Source organism: Rhinatrema bivittatum, chromosome 11 (assembly GCF_901001135.1).
Source record: "Rhinatrema bivittatum chromosome 11, aRhiBiv1.1, whole genome shotgun sequence".
NCBI lineage: Eukaryota > Metazoa > Chordata > Amphibia > Gymnophiona > Rhinatrematidae > Rhinatrema > Rhinatrema bivittatum.
In genome coordinates, this window is record NC_042625.1 from 102,980,706 (window position 1) to 103,003,513 (window position 22,808).

A 22,808-nucleotide genomic window follows, 5' to 3' on the forward strand; every position below is an offset into this window, starting at 1 on the left:
GGCCCGAGAGCAGGAATGGGTCCTGACTATGGGGGAGAGGGCAAAAGTCTTCACCGCCAAGCCTCTCTTGGCCTACAAACACTTTTTTTTTTTTTTTTTTTAAACAGGCAATTCCAAATAGATAAATGCATGTCCATCATCTGCTGGAGATGGAGAATACTGGTGGGCTGATGTCGGGGCAGACGCCGGCTTTTTACTCAGTCTTCATCTGCTGGCAGAGGTGATTAACCCACTGGTGGGGACTGGCCTGCCTGAAAGCAGAAGGCGGCAGGCTCTGGGCACCGTTCTAATTCTGCTGGCAGCACAACGGAGGAGAAGGAGGAGGAAACTGACTCGCATACACAATTTTTAAAAACATAAAACAATTTTAAGAACATAAGAACATAAGAAAATGTCATACTGGTCAGACCAAGGGTCCATCAAGCCCAGCATCCTGTTTCCAACAGTGGCCAATCCAGGCCATAAGAACCTGGCAAGTACCCAAACACTAAGTCTATTCCATGTAACCATTGCTAATGGCAGTGGCTATTCTCTAAGTGAACTTAATAGCAGGTAATGGACTTCTCCTCCAAGAACTTATCAATCCTTTTTTAAACACAGCTATACTAACTGCACGAACCCATTCTCTGGCAACAAATTCCAGAGTTTAATTGTGCGTTGAGTAAAAAAGAACTTTCTCCGATTAGTCTTAAATGTGCCCCATGCTAACTTCATGGAGTGCCCCCTAGTCTTTCTACTATCCGAAAGAGTAAATAACCGATTCACATCTACCCGTTCTAGACCTCTCATGATTTTAAACACCTCTATCATATCCCCCCTCAGTCGTCTCTTCTCCAAGCTGAAAAGTCCTAACCTTTTTAGTCTTTCCTCATAATGTTACATTTCCGCTAAGGGGCCAATTTTCATATGATTTACACAAGTAGAAATCATTGGTTTAATCTGCTCTTCCCCTCCCCCAGTTTTCATGTGCAGCAAAGGGGCAGGGCAGGGCAGCTACAGAAAGTAAGCACGGTACCAGTCACGGTACCTGAATTTTCCAAAGAACTCCATGGTGAGTTACTCTTTAAACATCTGCCACCCACCATGGTTCTAAAAAACTGTCCCCTTAAAGTGCTACTTGACACAAGTTACCAGTTCCATCACGCAGTATTATAATAATTTCCAAATTCACCAGGCACTCCCTGTGTCCTCCTGCAATACTCACTTACCAGTTCCATCAGCTGTATTATAATAATTTCCAAATTCACCAGGCACTCCCCTGTGTCCTCCTGCAATACTCACTTACAGTTCCATCAGCTTTATTATAATAATTTCCAAATTCACCAGGCACTCCTGTGTCCCTCTGCAATACTCACTTACCAGTTCCATCAGCTGTATATAATAATTTCCAAATTCACAGGCACTCCCTGCTGTCCTCCTGCAATACTCACTTACCAGTTCCATCAGCTGTATTATAATCATTTCCAAAGACGCACAAGCACTCCCTGCGTCCTATTGCCACCTGCAAGACCATAAGAAAAATACCAGATGTGTCAGTTCCTGCAGAAATAGGTCTCAATCTATAAATTAAGGACATAGTCATACAAATGGAAATGTTTCTTCTGATAATTCTATATATTTATCATAAATATTTTACAAATTATACAATTACATAAAGGGAAAATTGGTTCTTACCTGCTAATTTTTGTTCGTGTAATACCACACATCAGTCAGATTTCTGGGTTTTGCCTCCCTTCCAGCAGATGGAGACAGAGAATGTTTCACAATCACCGGCTCATAACCTGGTGTAGCACCTGCGGCCCCTCAGTATTACTATGTACCCAAGCTGATATTGACCAAAACAGTTCCAATCAACTTATGAATACAATATCCCCTGAACGAGCAGAGGAAAGAAGAAAAACTGTCAACAATGATACAAATTTTAACATCAGACAAAAAACCTGTTCCATTCTTCAGATAACCACAAGACTAGACAGACAGAATGAGTGGACTCTTCAGACCCGGGCAGGACTCTGGACTGATCTGTGGTACTACAGGAACGAAAATAAACAGGTAAAAGAAAATTATTCCTTACCTGCTAATTTTCGTTCCTATAGTACCATGGATCAGTTCAGACAGTGGGTTATCTCCCCCTTCCAGCAGATGGAGTCAAATAGAACTTTGAAGGATGCTTCCTTATAAGGTAGTGCACCCTCTACTAATCCTCAGTATGGAATATATCAAAGCAAAGAGGAAAATCAGAATGGATCAAGAACAATAGATTAAGTAACAAATAACAGTGTGCAAAGAGCACAAAACAGTGTCAAATTACAAACTGCAGAATGAACCATTAACCAGCCAAAGGAAAAAGGCACTGAAGAACAATTTGAGCAGAGAGGCAATACCAAACCCAATAAACAGTCAAGGAGGGCGTCTGGACTGATCCTTGGTACTACAGGGATGAAAATTAGCAGGTAAGGAATCATTTTCTTTTCCCTGTACATACCAGGATCAGTCCAGACAGTGGGATGTACCAAAGCTTCCCTACGTAGGGTGGGCCCCGGAAAGCCCCTGCTCGAATGACCCTAGAGCCAAAGGAGCCAAAGTAGGTGACTGTATGTGTAGACGATAATGACGAGTAAAGGTATGTAACGATTTCCAAGTTTGCCACTCGACAAATCTCCTGGATCTCGCCCAGGAAGCAGCTTGAGCTCGAAGAGAGAATGGCCCTTGACACCCGCCGGAGGTTGTCGACCCGCTCCAATGTAGGCCACCGAGATCGCCTCCTTCAGACAGCGAGCAATGGTAGTTTTCGACGCCTTGGCCCCCCTTCTTCGGACCATGCCAGAGAACAAAAAGATAGTCTGACAAGCGAAAATCATTAGTGACTTCCAGATAGCAAATGAGAATACGCTTGACATCTAGCTTGCATAGATCCACAGATGCGTCCGCTGAGAAGGACGGAAGCTCTACCGTCTGATTCAAGTGGAATTCGGAACCACCTTGGGCAGAAAATCAGGCACAGTGTGCAAGGAAACTCCCGAATTCGTAAAACGAAGGTAGGGTTCTCTGCACGAGAGTACTTTGAAGCTCCGAGATTCTGCGGGCAGAACAGATAGCTACCAGGAAAACAGTCTTGAGAGTGATATCCTTGAGGGTCGCGGAACGCATGGGTTTCAAAGGGTGGCCCGGACCAAGATTCGGAGAACGAGGACTGAGACTCCACAAGGATAAAGAGCGTGGACAGGGGGTTTCACGTGCTTCACCCCCCTGAGGAATTGGATGATATCCGGGTGAGAGGAGAGGGAAGTTCCCTCTCGTTGATGAAGTAGAGAGCCTAGGGCAAAGACTTGGCACTCTCAAGTGAGTTGTAGGCCAGACCCTTGTCCAGTCCCTGTTGAAGAAAAGATAGGATCTGAGCCACCGAGGCGATAGAGGTATGGAAGGCACACCCGTTCTCAAAAACTTTCCATACCCTGATATAGGAGATGGAGGTAGACGTCTTTCTAGCCTTGAGGAGGGTCGAGATAACGGCCTCTGGGTATCCACGCGCTCTCAGCCAGCGCCTCCTCAAAAGCCAGGCCGCAAGACAGAAGCGATCGGCCTGGGCGAAAGATACCGGACCCTGATGCAGCAAGCGTGGAAGGTGACCCAGACAAATAGGTCCATCCACTGCGAGACTGATCAAGTCTGCAACCCACGGACGATGGGGCCATTCCGGCGCACCAGCATTACTGGACCCTGGTGGGACTCTATTCTCTGGAGCACCTTGCCCACCAGAGGCCAAGGGAGAAACACGTAGTAGGAGAACGTGACGGGGCCAGGGGAGGACTAAGGCATCCACTCCCTCTGAGCCGTACTCTATTCTGCGACTAAAGAAACCGAGCTGCCTTGGCATTCCGGGAGGTTGCATATTAGATCCAGATAGGGTGGTCCCCTCATCTGTGGAAACAGGAGATTCACCGCCTCCTCTGAGAGTTCCCACTCTCCGGGATCTAGATGTTGACGGACTGAGAAAGTCGGTTTGAACATTGTCTACGCCTGCAATGTGGGAAGCTGCTAGGCGGGAGAGATGAGCCTCCGCCCATACCATCAACCTGTCTCCTGGGAGACATGCCGGCTCCTCGTGCCCCCTTGGCGATTGATGTAGGCCACAGTGGGTCGCATTGTCTGACAGTTATTCGGACTGCGCGATGATGGACGAGAGGTAGGAAGCGTTTCAATGCCAGACGCACTGCTCTGGTCTCCAAGTGATTGATCGGCCAAGTTGCTTGGGATGGCAATCCACTTCCCTTGCGCAGAACTCATCTGACACACCGCTCCCCAGCCAGAGAGACTGGCGTCCATCGTGACGATTACCCATTTCGGGATGTCGAAAGGAACACCCTGGAGAAGATGAGATGTTGAACCACCACGAGAGACTGTCCTTGGCTCCCTGTGGGAGAGGAAGGATGGCTTGGAAGTCCCGAGACACCGACTTCCAGTGGGAGAGCAAGGCGCGCTGTAAGAGACGAATAGGTGCAAACGTCCAAGGGACCAGATAGATGGTGGAAGCCATGGATCCCAGGACCTGGAGGTAATCCCATGCCGTGGAAGCAAGAGACGGATGAATCGCTGTATCTGAGCTATGAGTGTATGAGCCCTGTCCGGAGGCAGAGACACTTGCCCAGCGGCTGTGTCGAAATGCGCCCCCAGGAAGTCCAGTGACTGAGATGGAGAAAGGCTGCTCCTCGGCGAAGTTGACTACCCAACCGAGGGGAGTGAAGAAGCCGTCAACACCTTGTCGACCGCCCAGTGGCACTGGGCTAAGGACTTTGCCTGAATGAGCCAGTCGTCCAGGTATGGGTGCAGAGAAGACTCCCTCCCTCCGGAGAGCGGCAGCTACTACTATAATAACCTTCATGAAGGTTCGAGGAGCGGTCGCAAGACCAAAAGGTAGAGCCTGGAACTGGAAATGCTGTCCAGAATATTGAATCGCAGAAAACGCTGATGCGCTTGGAGGATGGGAATGTGTAGAAAAGCTTCCATCAGATCCAGGGAGGCCAAAAAGCTCCGGAGTGTAGCGCCGCTATCACGGAGCGCAAGGTTTCCATCCGAAAGTGGGGAATCTTGAGGGCCCTGTTGACCATCTTGAGATCCAAGATCGGGCGGAAGGAACCTTCCTTCTTGGGGACTACGAAGTATACTGAATAATGTCCCCCCGGCCCTACTTCCAGGGGACACACACCGGATGAATCGCTCTGAGAGCCAGAAGCCTGTCAAGTGTCTGCTGGACTATGAGTTGTTTCTGGACTGGGCCACATGGAGAGAAGAGGAACCTGTCTCTTAGCGGCCAAGCAAACTATCGCGTAGCCGGGTCTTAGAATATCCAGGACCCACTGATCTGACTTGATGTTCACCCACTCCTCGTAGAAAGGGAGAGACGTCCCCCTATCCTGGAGATCGGGGTGTGGGCCCGCATAGCTTCATTGTGAAGACTTGAAGGACGTCCCCTGAGCCGGACCAGAGCGGGGCTGTCTTCAGGCACGAAAGGACTGAGTCCAGGATTGAGATCGAGAGGACGGCTGGCGAGGAGCTGCAGTCCTTGCCTGGCAGAAATACTGATTCCTGAATCGGCTTCTAGTGAAATTAAAAGACCTAGAAGAATGAGGGCAATCCTCTGGCAGTTTGTGTTCCTTATTCTCTCCGAGGGACTTGATAATCTGGTCCAGATCCTCCCCAAATAGTAGCTTGTCCTTGAAGGGTAGGGATCCCAGCTGCGACTTGGAAGAAGAATTCGCCGACCAGTTGCGAAGCCAGAGGAGGCGTCTAGCCGAGACTGCAGAAACCATAGATCTGGCCAATAATCTCAGAATGTCATATAGAGCATCTGCTCCATATGCTATGACAGCCTCCAGGTGGTCTGCCTAAAGTGCTTCCTCAGGAGGCAACTCCTGGGAGCTGAGCAGCCGTTGAAGCCATCGGAGGCCTGCACGCTGAGTGAAGGAACTACAAATGGCCCGCCCGGACCCCCAGGGCGGACACCTCGAAAACCTCTCTAAGATAAACTTCCAGCTTCGATCTGAATATCTCGCAAGGCTGCACCACCCGTTATTGGAATGGTAGTTCTTTTCGTCACCGCTGAAACTGCAGAATCTACTTTGGGAACCTAAGAAGCTCCAGAAAATCATCCAGGAGAGGATATAGCTTATTCCTTGGCTCTGCCGACCTTGAGGGAGGACTCCAGAGAATCCATTCCCTGGATAACAGTTGAAGGAACGTGGGATGGGAAGGAAAGGACCCTACATGGCAGACGCAGACCAGCCAGAAGGGAGTCCCCTTTCTTCGCTGGTGGATTAGGCTCAGGCGGGTCCTGAGGGGCCTCAATGTCCAATTCCTGTAGGATATGTGGAATGAAGGGGTCCAGCTCATCCCTCTGGAAGATCCGCAGGACTCTAGGATCATCCAATTGAGCCATAGTTGATGGTTCATCCGGATCCGGGTTCCTGCTGAGGAACAGACCTCTCCCGCAGAGGGGTGTACCAAACGGACCCTCGGAGCGCTTGAGGTGGTTGGAGGGTACCCCTGGTCCCGGGACCGCTGACCCTTGGGCACTCCCCATGGTCTGGGCATTTCCCAAGACCTCAGTGGAATCAGCCATTCTGGGACCTTAGGAGGAGGAGGTCCCACCAAAAATCGTGGGTGCTGGCCCATTCTGGCCAGGTAAGCATTGTGAAGCAGAACAAAATCCGTGGAAACTGAGGTGGCCCCGATGGAGGAAGAGTGGGAAGATCCTCTGATGGAGAAAAAGGCTCTAGAGGTGAAACGGGTATCAAATCCGGTGGCTGAGATGAAAAAGGAGCGTCCTGCTCTTCTCCTTTAGTGCCGGAACAGCAGAGTCTGGAGACAAAATGGCCGCCGTTCCCGCAGTCAGCGGGATCAGGGCTGGCCCCTGAGCTCTCGAGGCGCGCCAGAAGACGAGAACCAGAGCAGCTCGGCGATTGAGAGGGTCCCTCCCCACCAGGGAGGCAAGCTGTGCAAATCCCCTCGCAGGAGAGCCTCGACCCGGGCTCTCCACAAGCGCAGCACCTGGACGAACGAGGCATGGGAAACCCCGACGGAGCCGCGAGGGAACCAGCTGTTCTTAACGCGAGAAAACAGGCAAGGTTAAAGCTGCGGGAAGCGGGAAAAACCTCCACTTCAGCCTGTTCTTCCTCAAGCTCACCAGGTTCGTGGCTGTAAGAAGCGGGTAATAGCCTCCGCTTCAGTCCTGCTCTCTCTCTATCCCTCAGCGACCCACAGATAGAGGCACAGAGGAATAACGCCTCTCTGTGTTAGCTGCCCCAAGGGAAACTGCGTTTCAGGGGCAGCGGATCGGATAGCAGCCACAGGGGGAGAGGTCGGCACCACCGACTTGCACCCTGGAGAGAGGAAGAGAGGAAATAATCTGTCAAAGGAAATAAAAACAAACTTACTCCGAAAACAGAGATGGGAGAGGTGGGGGAGAGCTGCAAATAGTACTACCTGCAAGCTATAGAATGCTCCCACTAAAACAGGAGCGGAGGCTACAGGAAAGCTCTCCAATAATTCCCTCAGAAAATTCAAAATTCAAAGATTTTTTTTTTTTAATTAGATTTGATCCATCCAAAAGAAAGGAAAGCTGAGGAAATTAGAGAAAATTCCTAAAATAGCTTTCTAGTCATCTCAGTGGGGAACGAAAGCCACCATTGTCATCTGCTGGAGGTCAAGAGAATACCGAGGATTAGTAGAGGGTGCACTACCTTATAAGGAAGCATCCTTCAAAGTTTTATTTGACTCCATCTGCTGGAAGGGGGAGATAACCCACTGTCTGGATCGATCCTGTATGTACAGGGAAGAACCAATTTTCCTTTCCCTGTACATACTCTGATCAGTCCAGATTCCTGGGATGTACCAACTCTTCCCTACTCAGGGTGGGACCTAGAGAGTTCCGCTCGAAGGAAACCAGCAAGTTTCGAAGCTTGGACATCCAATTTATAGTGTCTGCAAAGGTATGCAAAGACTTCCAAGTCACTGCACGGCAAATCTCCTGTGGAGACACTAGCTGACACGCTGCCTAGGATGCCGCCTGGGACCATGTCGAATAAGGCCCTTTAAACCCTCCGGGACAGGACAACCAACTGCAACAAATATAAGCAGAACCAATAGCCTCCGTCAACCAATGAGCAATCATGGCCTTCGAAGCTAACCCCTTTTTCGCACCACTCCACAGTACAAAGAGGTGATCTGACACCCTATAAATGTTGGTCACCTCCAAGTACTGCAACAAGCCCGCCTGACATCCAAACTTCTTAACTCTAAAGCATGAGCCGAACCAGACTCTAGATTCTGAAAAGCCAGAAGCTCCACCGACTTACTCAAGTGGAACGCAGACACCACCTTAGGCAGAAAAAGATGGAACTGTCCTCAACGAGACTCCCAAGTCCGAGATCCATAAGAAAAGCTCCCTGCAGGACAAGGTCTGAATCTCCGAACCCCTTCTGGCTGAACAAATAGCCACCAAGAAAGCCATCTTCAGAATGAGATCCATAATGGTAGCCTTTCTAAGGGGCTCAAACGGCGCTGCACACAAGCCCTTAAGGACCAATTAAGGCTCCAAGATGGACAATAGTCCGAGTAGGAGGGTGCAAATGCTTTGCGTCCCTTAAAAAAAAAAATTAAAAAAAAATCATATCTGGGTGCGCTGCCAGAGGCCTTCCACGGACCTTGTTCCAAAAACTAGCCAGGGCAAGAGACCTGCACTCTCAAAGAGTTGAATAATAAGCCCTTAAACCAGCCCATTCTGAAGAAAACCAGAATCTGCAACCACGAGGCTCGCTGAGGGTCCAATTTCTTTATGAGCACTCCAAGCCTCAAAAAATCTCCAATGAGGTGGAGGACTTATGAGCTTGCAACAAAGTGGCAATAACCTGCTCTGGATATCCCTTTTTCCTTAAACGCTGCCGCTCAAAAGCCAGCCGCTAGACAAACGCGATCTGCCTGATCGAAAAATACAGAACCTTGATGAAGCAGGTTTAGAAGATGTCCACTGCTAGATTGGACCAAGTCCGCAAACCAAGGTCATCAAGGCGATTCCGGAACCACCAGAATTACTCTTCCTAGGTGGACCTCTATTCTCTTGAGTATCTTGCCCATCAAAGGCCACAGCGGAAACACATATGAGAGCATTGATCCCTTTCCTGCTCCTCGTTCTCTCCTGTGACTGAAGACGCAAGGAGCTTTGGCATTCCGCTGAGTTGCCATTAGATCTATATAAGGAACCCCCCACATCTGTGGGGAATGAGACATCACTTAGTCCAATAGCTCACATTCAGTGGGATCTAACTGCTGAGAAAATCAGCTTGAACATTGTCGGACCCCGCAATGTGAGAAGCTGCTATCTGAGCTAGATGCTGCTATGCCCAAGACATCAGCATTTCCGCTTCCCGAGCCACTGCTTGACTTTTGGTGCCCCCTTGGCAGTTGATACAGGCCACTGTTGTCGCATTGTCAGACAGGATCCTGACCCGAGCGACCGTGCAAAAGAGGCTAACCCCACCATTCTAGTCTCGAGATGATTGATGGACCACGACGCTTCCTCTGACTACCATCGCCCTTGAACTCACTGGGACTGGCATACTGCTCCACAGCCAGAGAGACTGGCATCAGTCGTCACCACCATCCACCACCATGAGAGGTCTTGAACGAGTAGATGTGAATCGCTTATTTACATTTTCGGATAATAGAAGGACTAGGGGGCATTCCATGAAATTAGAAAGTAGCACATTTAAGACTAATCGGAGAAAATTCTTTTTCACTCAAAGCACAATAAAGCTCTAGAATTTGTTGCCAGAGGGATGTAGGTTAGTGCAGTTAGTGTAGCTGGGTTCAAAAAAGGTTTGGATAAGTTCTTGGAGAAGCCCCATAAACTGATATTAATCAAGTTTACTTAGGGAATCACCACTGCTATTAATTGCATCAGTAGCATGGGATCTGCTTGGTGTTGGGCAATTACTAGGTTCTTGTGGCCTGGTTTGGCCCCTGTTGGAAACAGGATGCTGGGCTTGATGGACCCTTGGTCTGACCCAGCATGGCAATTTCTTATGTTCTTATGGAACCTCCAAGTCCACTCCATGGCCCAGATGACTGCCCAAAAGCCACCAAGACAGACTGGACTGTGCTGAGTCAGTAAGCAGCAGCGGAAGATGAAACTGCTCCGATACTGGGTTCCAGCGGGATAGCAACGCCTGCTTAAGTGATCTCATATGAGCAAATGCCCAGGGCACAGTTCTAAGGTAGGTGCCATGGAGCCGAGGACCTGAAAGTAATCCCAGACTCTGGGGACCCAGAACTGCAGGAGACTCCGACCCTGAGACTGCAACTTGAGCATGCGCTCCTCTGGGAGAAAAACGTTCCCCACTCTGGTATCGAAATGTGCCCCCAGAAAATTCAAAATTTGTGAGGGTAGAAGATGGCTCTTGGATAGGTTCACTACCCATCTCAACGACTGCAGCGGCGCATCACCATCTCCACCACTTGCCTGTATAGGTCCCACGACTTCGCTCGAACCAGAACACCCTCCCATCCTGAGGGCCGCCACCACTACTACCCATCACCTTGGTGAAGGTCCGTGGAGCTGTCGCTAAACCGAATGGGAGAGTGCAAAATTGAACATGCTCCCCTAGGGATCATGAACCTTAGAAACCTGATGGTCCAAACAGATTCCGATGTTCAGGTAGGCCTCTGTCAGATCCAAGGACGCCAGGAATTCCCCTGTCTGAATAGCCGCAATAATAGACCACAAAGTTCTCATTCGAAACAGTGGCACTTTGAGAGCTAGATTCACCTTCTTGAAGCCCAGAATTGGATGAAAAGTGCCCTCCTTTTTGAGGACCACAAAATAGATGGAATAACGTCCCTTCCCTCACTTGTGCAGAGGAACATGTGCAGAGACTTGAGTTTGTTGCATGACCAATTCCTTGCTTGCCGACCCACAGGGGACCCCATAAAGAGACTCCTGAGCAGCCGAGAAAATTGTAAAGCGTAACCTTTTCTATCACGCTACGACCCACTGGTCTGATGTTATCTTGGCCCACTCCTCATAAAAATGTGCGAGACAACCTCTTATCCTTGGGACGGATGAATGGGCCAGCCTCGCTTCATTGCGTAGATTTATTGCCGCAGGACCCTGGAGACCTCCCTGCCTGCTCTAAGGGCCTGAAAGGACCGGTTCCAGGACTATGACCTCTCCGAGGCCTGTCTTTGTCCCGTGGCCGGAGCTCTGCTCTGTCAAAAACGCCTTTGCCCACGAAAACGAGAATGCGCTGGAAGAGACCCCTTGGACCCCTTGCTTGTCTTCCAGCAATTTGTGGACTTTATTTTCACCCAAAAGCTTTATCAGCTGCTCCAGATCTTCACCGAAGAGAACCTTGCCTTGAATGGCAGTGCCCCAAGTTGAGCCTTAGAGGAGACATCAGCCGACCAATTTCTCAACCAAAGGAGTCTCCTGGCAGAGACAGCAGACACCATTGTGCTTGACGAGGTACAATAAGGTCATATAGAGCATCCGCATCATAAGCGACTGCAGCCTCGAGATGCTCCATGCACTGAGTCTGAGGGTGACAAACTTCTGTTCTCCTGAAGCTGCTGTACCCACCGCAAAGATGTTTGAAGCATAAAACTACTGTGAACAGCCACCCCAAATGCCCAGTGCTGAGACCTCAGAAATCTTCTTTAGATGTACTTCCAGCTTTTATCCTGTAAATCCTTCAGAGCCCCCCGCCACGGGGATGGTTGTTTTCTTGGTAACTGTGGAGACGGAGGCATCAACCTTCAGAACCTGCAGGAGGCTCCAGTGTTTCCTCCTCGGGCAACGGATACAGCTTGTCCATAGCCCAGCCCAGCCCTTAAGTCCAGTCCTCCGGAGTATCCCACTCTCTGACCATCAGCTGCCTCACAGACTTGTAAAACGGAAAGGTCTTAGGCCGACTCCGTAAAGCCTGCCGTGACCGGATCCACATCCTCATGGCCCGATTCTTCTTGAGGTGCCGGTATATCCAACTCCTCCAGGACAGCTGGTATCAGGGGACCTAGCTCCTCCCTCTGAAAAAGGCGAAGCACCTTGGGATTGTCTCCATCCATAGTGGGAACCTTTGCTGGCTCCTCAGCCAGATCCTGCGGACCTCGATCTGGCTCTGCAATCCGGGGTGTCATCTCCCGGTGACACACCTTGGTCCGAATCATCTGAGGAAACCTCCTCAGGGGCCCAGTCATCAAGGGACCATGGACCCTCCAATTCCTGGTGGCCCCCAAGGATCTTGATAACTTGGGCTTTTTTCCGGAAGAGGGTTCAACGGCCCTGCCCTTGCGAGAGGGCCGCCCTGCGGCTTGGCAGGCCAGAAAAGCTTTGTGCATTAAAATCACAAATTTGGGCGAAAAAGGAGAGAAACTCAGAATCCTCCTCCAGAGGATCTGAATCTTCCTCTGACTGCCCTTGGGCCTCTTCAGGACTTAAATCAGGTGGTGAAAGGTGCTGGTGGGAGATTCCTCCCCCCCCCCCCCCCGGCAGGCTGCGACTTAGCAGCAAAAAGTCCTCCAAAATGGCCACCATTTCCCGATCTCAGTGGGAATGGATCGTCAGTCCTCTCGCTGCTCAGGCCTTCGGCCCCCCCCCCAGACCAGCGCTGCAGTGAGGAAGCTGCTACAGTCCCTCCTGATCTGCCTTCCTCTGCTGAGAAGTACTGGAGCAGTGGCCGTCCCACGATAGACAACCTGGAGTTTGTGGCCGCAAACGGAGCACCGGAGCTTCCTTAGGCATGCCTGAGTGCCGTGCATGACCACGCAGCAGACAGTTTGCACGGGGGAAACAGAAAAGAAGCATCAGGAGCCCAAAAACAAGACGACAAATTCCCCGAGCTGCATCCCTGCACCACTGGTGCCAGGGAAGAAAGCAGAAACAAAGCTAAGTAAATGCAGTCCGAAACTCAGAACAAAACCTTTATTTTTTGTAACCGAATTTTACAATAAAAAATAGCAAGAAGAAAGACACATAAAAGAAAAGAGACAGCCTTATCTGAAGTCTGACAAAGGTTTTTTCTTCCCCAGAACTCCAGAAGGTGAGGGAACTGGACCACCAGCTTTCAACCTCCGACATGGCAATTAGAGCAAACTTGTGTCACCAACCCCTGCTCGCCCGTGCCCTACTACCAGGAGGAACGGTCCCACCAGGGCCTGCCAACCTCCTAGGAGGGAAATCCTCTTGGAAGAAATCCTTTCTTCCTTTTTTTTTTTTTTTTTTTTTAAATGAGGTTCAGAACTGCAGGTTTTGCACTTCCTCCATCTGCTGGAGACAGAGAAATACTGAGGGGTTGCAGGTGCTACACTAGGTTATGAGCCAGTGGTTGTGAAAATTTCTCTGTCTCCACCTGCTGGAAGGGAGGCAAAACCCAGGAGTCTGGACTGATCTGGGTATGTAGATGGAACATACATTTTCAAGTTCAGAATCTCTTACAAAATACTAACAATCATACACAAATCTATACACAACCTCATTCCACTGGATCTCAATATCCCTTTGCATCCACATATACCCTCCAGACCGGTGAGAACAGCATACAGAGATACTCTCCTCGCCCCAACCATCAAAACTTCATTAAATAAACGCTCTCTGTCGACAGCGGGCCCTGCGCAGTGGAACTCTCTACCTCCAGAACTCTGGAAGGAACCTTGCCCAATCACCTTTAAAAAGAGACTTAAAACTTGGCTATCGAACAAGCTTTTCATCCATCCCAATAATATCCCTTCATTCTATCCAAACATGTACACCAAGTTCCGTGACATCAAGACACTTAGCCAGGTTTCAGTATTAATTTTCATTCCTGTTTAGTTTTCATTGTACTCATTTCGTTTTATCTTATTTTATTATCTTTTTACCAGTTCCTGATCCAAGTTACATCTACCTGTTCGATGTAATCACACTCTTTCATGAGTGTTTAACGTTATAATGTAAACCGAAATGATATGTAACATTGCCTACATGAATTTCGGTATATAAAAATGTTAAATAAATAAGTGTCTCATATTACTTGTATAAGAGTTATCTTGAAAGTTATTTCCACAGGGAAAACCGTGCTTTTCTTGTGAAAATGGGCTTTTACGAAACTGCCCACCAAGAATATGGATAAAAGCACATACTTAGGGGCCTGTATGTATATTTATTTGACTTATATTTCAGCCATTTCAAAGTGGATTTCATTCAGGTATTGGAGATCTTTCTACTTTTACCTGTAGTCTGAAATGACTTCTTGTAGACAAGGTTGGGTATTTTTTTGAATTTTTCAAGAACAAGCTCTGCGTACACATTAGCAGGTGGAAATGTGTGCTTGTAATTTTGGAATAATTTTCAAGAGGGAAAGTATACATGCACTCTCGCTTTGAAAATCAGTGTAAAGTCTGTGCAGACTTTCACAGCAATGCATGTGTTACAATGGCAAGGGGGACATTTTAATTAAATTAGACTACAGCCTTTCAAATATTAGTTATAGTCTCCTATTGCCTCTACAATTGCTGTAAATAATTCCTCAAATAAGAAAGCCCCTTCAAATCTCCCCTCAAGCCGATCTTTCGAGAATTCTGCCAGTTCATTCAGTACCTGAGCGACGTATGGCATCAGATTATTAGGAATTCCTTGAGGTCTTCCCCAATCTTTCCAGATTTGTGAGCGCCAATTGGATTAAAATACCGGAGAATTACTGCATTCCATTCCTATAAAACAAAAACTACTCCAAGCTAATATCACACAGGGGAAATATAATAGTAAAGATGCCATAAAATGCAAAGAAAACAAGAGTGGGTGTAAAGTCAAGATGCTGGTGTAGAAATGCCAGAGTTTCCAGACCTGTGAATATAAGAGGCACATGAGAGGGGCAGTAAAAGAAGTTACGTGCACAGAAAGCAAATGCAATTCCCTGTGGGGTCTGGTAAGCGTTACCCACAGGCTATGCACCACATAGGTTCTTTGATTATTCGCCCCTAAAAAAGGTGTGGGAATAAGAGCCTGGAGGAGTTGGGAACTGCACTTTATTCTTCTTAAGAAGAAAGCTTTCTGGGTTCCTTTTATTTTTCTCCAGCATAAAGTATTTTCCTTGAAATCAAAATCCTAATCCCCCCCCCCCCCCTTGTCTTTTTCATCTAGGAGGCTCATACACGACCCTACAGTATCTTAAGTTTGGAAAGCTCATCTCCCTTCTGGAAATGGGCTCCCTACACAAACATAACACCAGAATTAAATTCCTTGCCTTTAGCAGCTAAGATTAGGGAAGATAAAGATATGAAGGGGACTTTAAGCATAAAAGACAGCGCTATTTGCAGAAGACGTTTTATCATATGTTCTGCAGGCTAATATTTCTGGTTAAAAAAATTTAGGAGTTGAACATGAGAAGGAGGCCATATCAAAGTAAAAGTCTGATTTCCAAATTATATTCTCTTTTACAATCTAAGGACAAGGATGGGATTACAAAATTAAAGAGAAAATGGGAGACTTTTTTAGGGAGATGGGTGCCTGACTCCAGTAAAATGGATAGAAAAGCAAGTTTTCTTACCGTAAACGGTGTTTTCCATAGATAGCAGGATGAATTAGCCATGCTGGCTGGGACATCCCTCCGGGCGGGCAAGGCGGAGCTTCTGCTCCGTGTGAGGCTACGTGACCTTTCCCGCGCGGCGCCATCTTCCTCTCAGTCTTTCCAAAGCAAATCTGCAAAACACAAGGTGGAGACTGTCCAGGGAGGGAGGCGGGCCAGCATGGCTAATTCATCCTGCTATCTACGGAAAACACTGTTCACGGTAAGCACACTTGCTTTTTTCCACGCAGATAAGCAGGCTGAATTAGCCATGTTGTCTGGGAGTCCCTAGATGAGAAGGAGCGCGCACCAGTCATAGGATTCTCTCTTCCACCCCCCCACCCCCCTTTTTTGGGGGGGATATAACTGGACGGCTACAGAAGTTTGAGTCCGGAGGGCTGCGCTCACCTTTGTCTACGACAGCGGACAATCTCTTCACTTCCTGACAGAATGGAGTATACTTCTGCCCACCACTGCATCTGCTGCTGCTTGACAGTCTATGCGGTAGTGCATCGTGAATGTGTACAGGGAGGACCATGTGGCAGCTTTGCAAATGTCCTGGATCAGGACCTCCCGGAGATGGGCTACCGAAGCTGCCATCAACTGAACTTGGTGAGTCTTTGGCAATCCAGCAAGAGTCTCTGACCACTTGGCATAACAGAACTGAATGCATTGTGAAATCCAAGTGAAAAAGGTTTATTTGGTAACTGGCTGACCCGGGGAATTCGGGTTGAAGGAAACAAACAACTGTGAGGGTCTAGTTTCAAACTTGTAATACGCCAAGGCTCGCTAGCAGTCCAACATACTCTCATTCCAATGAGGCTTCGGGCAGAAGGCTGACAGAGTGATCGTCTGGTTGATGTGGAAGGCCAAGACTTCTTTTGGTAGAAAGGAAGGATGGGTCCGCAGGGTTACCTGGTCATGGTGAAATTCTAGGTATGAAAAATAGTGGACCAGCGCTTACAACTCGCTGACCCGTCGCACAGAGGCGAGGGCGACCGGGAATAGCACCTTCCAGGAGAGGTACCTTGGATGGGCTGCGTCCAAGGGTGGCAGGCATCAGCTGCTCCAGAACAACGCTGAGGTCCCATGGGACCGGCGGCTTGTGACAGGGTGGTCGAAGGCAAAGGATGCCCTGCATGAAGTGAGAGGACCAGGGGGTGGTTGGAGATGGGAAGACCCTGGTGTGGGTGATGGTAAGTTGCGATCTCGCTGACATGAACTCTCACCGATGCAGTTGCCACACCAGACTGAAAGAGGGAGTGAAGGTATTCCAGCAGATGCTCCGGGGAGCATGAGAAAGGGTCAATGCGCTTGGCGTCGCACCAAGCATAAGAACATAAGAAATGCCATACTGGGTCAGACCAAGGGTTCATCAAGCCCAGTATCCTGTTTCCAACAGTGGCCAATCCAAGTCACATGTACCTGGAAAGTATCCAAATATTAGATAGATCACAAGCTACTATTGCTTATTTTTTTACTGTAATAGTTTATGGATTTAACCTCTAGGAACTTATCCAAACCTTTTTTAAACCCAGTGACACTAACACTGCTGAAACCACATCCTCTGGCAATGAATTCCAGAGTTTAACTATGTGCTGAATGAAAAAGAAGCATAGCGGAACCATTTGCCTTGATAATTGCGCCTAGTAGAGGACTTTCGAGACTAGATGAGAACATCCTGGACTTCAGCGGGCAGGCACAGGTAAGTTAACACTGTTCTTTCAATTTCCTCACCATGAGATAGAAGGAGTACATTGGGTGGAGCAATGAGCCCCCGTCCTGCAATATCAGGGTTGGACTGTTGGCCCAGTGGGATAGGATGGTTGCGAGGTTAGACATACAAGATAGGTATACCACGGTTGTCTGGGCCACGCCAGTGCCACGAGGTTGAGATCCGCAACATACATTCTGCACGGTCCTGGAGATGAGGGGTATCGGGGGATACACATATAGGAGCCCCCCAGTCCACAGTATGAGGAAGGCGTCCAGCGGCCCGTACTTTCCTGTTGCTCTCCATTGCAAAGAAGTCCACACTTGGTAGGCCCCAAGTCTGGAAGAGGGAGTCCGTATGTCCTGACGCAAACTCCCACTCGTGAAGATGGAAGATCCTGCCCAATCTGTCCGCCATGGCATTTTTCCACTCCAGGCAAGGGGTGGCCTGCAGGGTGATTGAACTTTTTTCCGCCCACTCCAGAATGTGCACTGCCTCTCTGCACAGTATCCAAGAACGGACCCCTCCTTCCTTGTTGACGTAGAACATTGTGACCTGATTGTCCATGTGGATCATGACTACCTTCTCCTGAAGGAGGCTCTCAAACGTGCGAAGGGCGTTGCAGATGCTCTGAGTTCCAAGCTGTTTATCTGTTGGGTCCTCTCTCAGCGGGACCAGAGGCGAGCATAACCCCAAATGGGCCCCCCCACCCTGTGTTTGAGGCATCCGTGGTGAGAATCAATTGATGACGTGGAGGGTGTAATAACATCCTTGCCAACAGGCTCGTAGGCCGGAGTCACCAGCGCCGGTCAGATTTCATGCTGGGGGTAAGCCGAATCTGGCAAGACAGCGGTTGGGCGAACTTCAGTCCATTGAAATTTCAGGCCCCACTGCAGCCTCTGAATGTGCAATGCGGGTGTGAGGCACCACAAATATGGCTGCTGCCATGTGCCTGAGCAAGGTCAGGAGCTGCCAGGCAGACGTGTGAACTGAATCCCCTCATCTGCAGGGCTAGGGTGAGGAGCGCATGGGTCCTGTCCATTGGGAGGAACGCCCAACCTTGAACTGTGCTGATATGGGCGCCAATGAACTGTAGGTTCTGCATGGGTTGAAGGCTGGATTTTTCATAGTTGATCACTAAACGCAGGCCTTCCAGGCATTATATCATAGTAAGCAGGTTGATCCGTTGGGAGCTGGGCTGGGGGGGCCACCAGCAGCCAGTTGTCGAGGTATGGAACAGCTGAATTCCTGTCTTCTGAGGTGGGCCCACTGTTACCACTAGGCACTTGGTGAATACTCTCGGGGCAGACTAGAGTCCATAGGGCAGAACTTTGTACTGACAGTGATAACTCTCGACCTGAAAGCACAGGAAGCACAGGAAAAGGGGTGCATGGAAATATGTGAGTATGCATCCTTGAGGTCTAGTGAGCACAATCCAATAGCTGGGTTGGAGAAATGGTAGGATAGATTGAGAGAGGTCATCTTGAACTTCTCCTTGACCTGTTGAGGGCTATGAGGTCCAATCTCCCCGACTTTTTGGGTATATAAAGAAGTATTGGTAGCAAAACCCCATGACCCTGCTGCGAATTGGGAATCCGCTGGATGGAATGTTGGCAGAGAAGCAAGGACACTTCCTCCCGCAAGCAGCTGCGGGCCCTCTCGGTGGAGCGATGTGGGCTCACCTGATGTGGTAAGAGTATGGTTGAAAGGGGCATCTTCGGAAGAAGGGATTCCTATATGCCGTGTAGTACTTCTTCGAACAGGACTGGTTGGACGGCAATGCCAGGGACATTATGGCGATGTTCTGCTCCTTTAGCTGCGCCACTGTCTCCCTCAATTTGTCCCAAAAGAGATTTATTTATTTAAAATCTTTTCTATACCGTCGTTAGCTAGTTTGCCGTCACAACGGTTCACAATAAGGCACATAATTTCAAACTTAAATGTGTTGAGTTTATATTAACTAAACAGGTCCATCAAATACTGTAACAGTTCCATATTAAATATTACTTATTGGTTGTGATAAGTCATGTCTACTTTAAGTATATCGGCTATAAGATAAATTAACACTTAAGTCTTGTCCTCTGTTGTTGCAATCTAATAGTTATCAGGATGACACGGGAGGTCCGCCAGCTTCTCGTGGACATCCTCATAAATGGTGCTAGACCCGAGCTACGCTATCCTCTGGGCGGCTATGCCCCCCGCCGTGGTGCAGGTGACATTTCAAAGGCCTCGTATATCGTCCGCAAGAGATGTCCGAGACCTTCCTCCAAGTCGTGGAATTATTGTGGCATGGTGTCTGGTGCGAAGAGATGGTGACAAATGGCTTGAGAGTCTGCAGGCACTCAGGTTTTTTTTCCTCGGTTACCATGTGATATAGAATTGGTGTTGCTGGAATTTTGGCATTCAGCATCCCCGCTTGAAATGCCCGGTGTCCAAAATCATCAAGGTATCTTAACTTTCATCCCAAGAGGGGTATTGGAATGCAGATGGGACTTTTTGGGCCTCTTCATCGCCAATTCCATACCACTGACGCGTGGGGCAACTGTAGCACGCTATAGAAAGGTGATTGCCACATTCAGAACTTGAGGTTGGCAGGCCTGAGAAAGGAGACTCCAAAGACTTGGTCATGACTGCGTCCAACACCGCGTGTGATTGGGACAGCAGTGGGCTCAGCTAGGTTTCTCGAATATTTTTGAGAATACCAAAGACTTCCACTTGGGATGTCTGGCACCTTCCGACTTTCATGTTCAATCTGGCCCCTATCCTCTCCACAAATTTTGAGTAGTAGGAGAGGTCCTCAGGCAGGTCCGAAGGGTTATCCCGTTGAAGAACCATAAGACAAAGGCAGGGAAGGGGATAGGCCCTTATCTGAACTGCTGGCTCTGTGGGGTCTGGGCTGTCTTTACCCTTTGGCAAAGGAGGGGAACCACCCTGAGGGGAGGTGTCCTGTTGGGGCAGATGAGGCGTGGTCCTATGCTGGTCCTCCACAGAGGAGAGAAACTTGGAAAGTATGTCCAAGATTTGGAACATCGCCTGAGATGCTAGAGTCCCTTGGGTCATCTCTACAGGGGTGCTGGGATGGATATCTGAGGCAGGCCCCCCCGAGGTTGAACAGGAACATGGTCTTCCACCGGAGAAGGTTTGTGACTTTTTGGAGAGGTTTCTGGAGGTTGTGACGAGTCTCGTCAATGCCTGGACACTGATGGACAAGTCCGAGAACTCTGGGCCAGAAGATCTAGAACCTGTGAAGGAGATGTGATCCTCATCTGAGAAGACTAGGTCCAGATTCGGAAGGATGCCCCCTCTAGACTCTGGCATCAGTGCTAATAACTTAGAGGAGTCCTCCTCTATGGCGGGATGGAGGGTCCTGCGTCAAGCTGCGCCACGCTTTCGTCGATGGGCCACCAGTGCAGTCTGTTGCATCAAGTCTTCACCATGATTCGGCTTTTTGTGGTCTGCCAAGGGTGTGCTTCGTGCGTCGGGCGCTTCCCACGCTTTGACTCCGATGCATGCGTAGAGTGTCGCTTGGTCCATGTTCAGGCGACGCATCTCTCTGGCGCGACGCCTCAGCCGAGAGGATTCCAGGAGCTTCGCATGTGACTTGCGCGCAAAAGAAAGACTGAGAGGAAGATGGTGCCGTGTGGGAAAGTACACGCAGCCCCAAACAGAGCAAGCTGTCAGCTAGGGGAAGCTCCGCCTCAGCCGTCCGGAAGACATTCCCGAGACAGCATGGCTAATTTCAGCCTGCTTATCTGTGGGAAAAGCTCCTGTATCAATGCTAGTTATACCCCTGATATATTGAAAAAAATGGGCCTTTTAGGTCACAATAATTATTGGTGCAATTGCGGGAAAGGGACACCTTTTTCAATATTTGCTGGGACTTGCCCTAAGATCAGGGTTTACTGGTCTATCACTTTACTGGACTTGATTTGCCTTTAGTTCCTTTGTCCTTTTCAGGTGAACCATGGGAGGCTGCCTCACTGCTCGGAAGGGGATTTTAGGCTGGTAAGTCATTTATAGTCGCTGCTGGGCAGAATGTTGCTTGCCATCCCATCTTTGGATAGTTGGTTACGAGTGCTTTAGCAAGTCTATTACTATGGAATTTATCACCTTCTGGTTATGGCATTTTTATCCTAATGGTGCCTTTGATATAGGGGCCTTTTCACTCAAAAAATTATGCCTCTCTTGCTATGAATGATTTAGTTGGGTTTTGTATGAGTCAGGGTAGTCAGACAACATAAGAACATAAGAAGAAGAACATAAGAAAATGCCATACTGGGTCAGACCAAGGGTCCATCAAGCCCAGCATCCTGTTTCCAACAGTGGCCAATCCAGCCATAAGAATCCGGCAAGTACCCAAAAACTACGTCTATTCCATGTTACCATTGCTAATGGCAGTGGCTATTCTCTAAGTGAATTTAATAGCAGGTAATGGACTTCTCCTCCAAGAACTTATCCAATCCTTTTTAATCACAGCTATACTAACTGCACTAACCACATCCTCTGGCAACAAATTCCAGAGTTAATTGTGCGTTGAGTAAAAAAGAACTTTCTCCGATTAGTTTTAAATGTGCCCCATGCTAACTTCATGGAGTGCCCCTAGTCTTTCTACTATCCGAAAGAGTAAATAACCGATTCACATCTACCCGTTCTAGAACTCTCATGATTTTTAAACACCTCTATCATATCCCCCCCTCAGTCGTCTCTTCTCCAAGCTGAAAAGTCCTAACCTCTTTAGTCTTTCCTCATAGGGGAGTTGTTCCATTCCCCTTATCATTTTGGTAGCCCTTCTCTGTACTTTCTCCATCGCAATTATATCTTTTTTGAGATGCGGTGACCAGAATTGTACACAGTATTCAAGGTGCGGTCTCACCATGGAGCAATAGAGGCATTATGACATATTCCGTTTTATTCACCATTCCCTTTCTATAATTCCCAAATTCTGTTTGCTTTTTTGACTGCCGCAGCACACTGAACAGACGATTTCAATGTGTTATCCACTATGACACCTAGATCTCTTTCTTGGGTTGTAGCACCTAATATGGAACCCAACATTGTGTAATTATAGCATGGGTTATTTTTCCCTATATGCAATCACCTTGCACTTATCCACATTAAATTTCATCTGCCATTTGGATCCCCAGTTTTCCAGTCTCACAAGGTCTTCTGCAATTTATCACAATCTGCTTGTGATTTAACTACTCTGAACAATTTTGTGTCATCTGCAAATTTGATTATCTCACTTGTTGTATTTCTTTCCAGATCATTTATAAATATATTGAAAATTAAGGGTCCCAATACAGATCCCTGAGGCACTCCACTGTCCACTCCCTTCCACTGAGAAAATTGCCCATTTAATCCTACTCTCTGTTTCCTGTCTTTTAGCCAGTTTGTAATCCATGAAAGGACATCGCCACCTATCCCATGACTTTTTACTTTTCCTAGAAGCCTCTCATGAGGAACTTTGTCAAACGTCTTCTGAAAATCCAAGTATACTATAT

General features: G+C 48.4%; 1 protein-coding gene across 1 annotated transcript in view; it reads right to left on the reverse strand.

Moving 5' to 3' along the window:
- The window catches only part of GALE (UDP-galactose-4-epimerase), a 138,762-nt gene that overhangs the window by 68,111 nt on the left and 47,843 nt on the right, over nt 1–22,808 (reverse strand). The window contains 3 exon segments of the mRNA XM_029571882.1: nt 1,435–1,501; nt 14,627–14,670; nt 14,673–14,739. Coding sequence (XP_029427742.1) covers nt 1,435–1,501; nt 14,627–14,670; nt 14,673–14,739 — 178 coding nt within the window.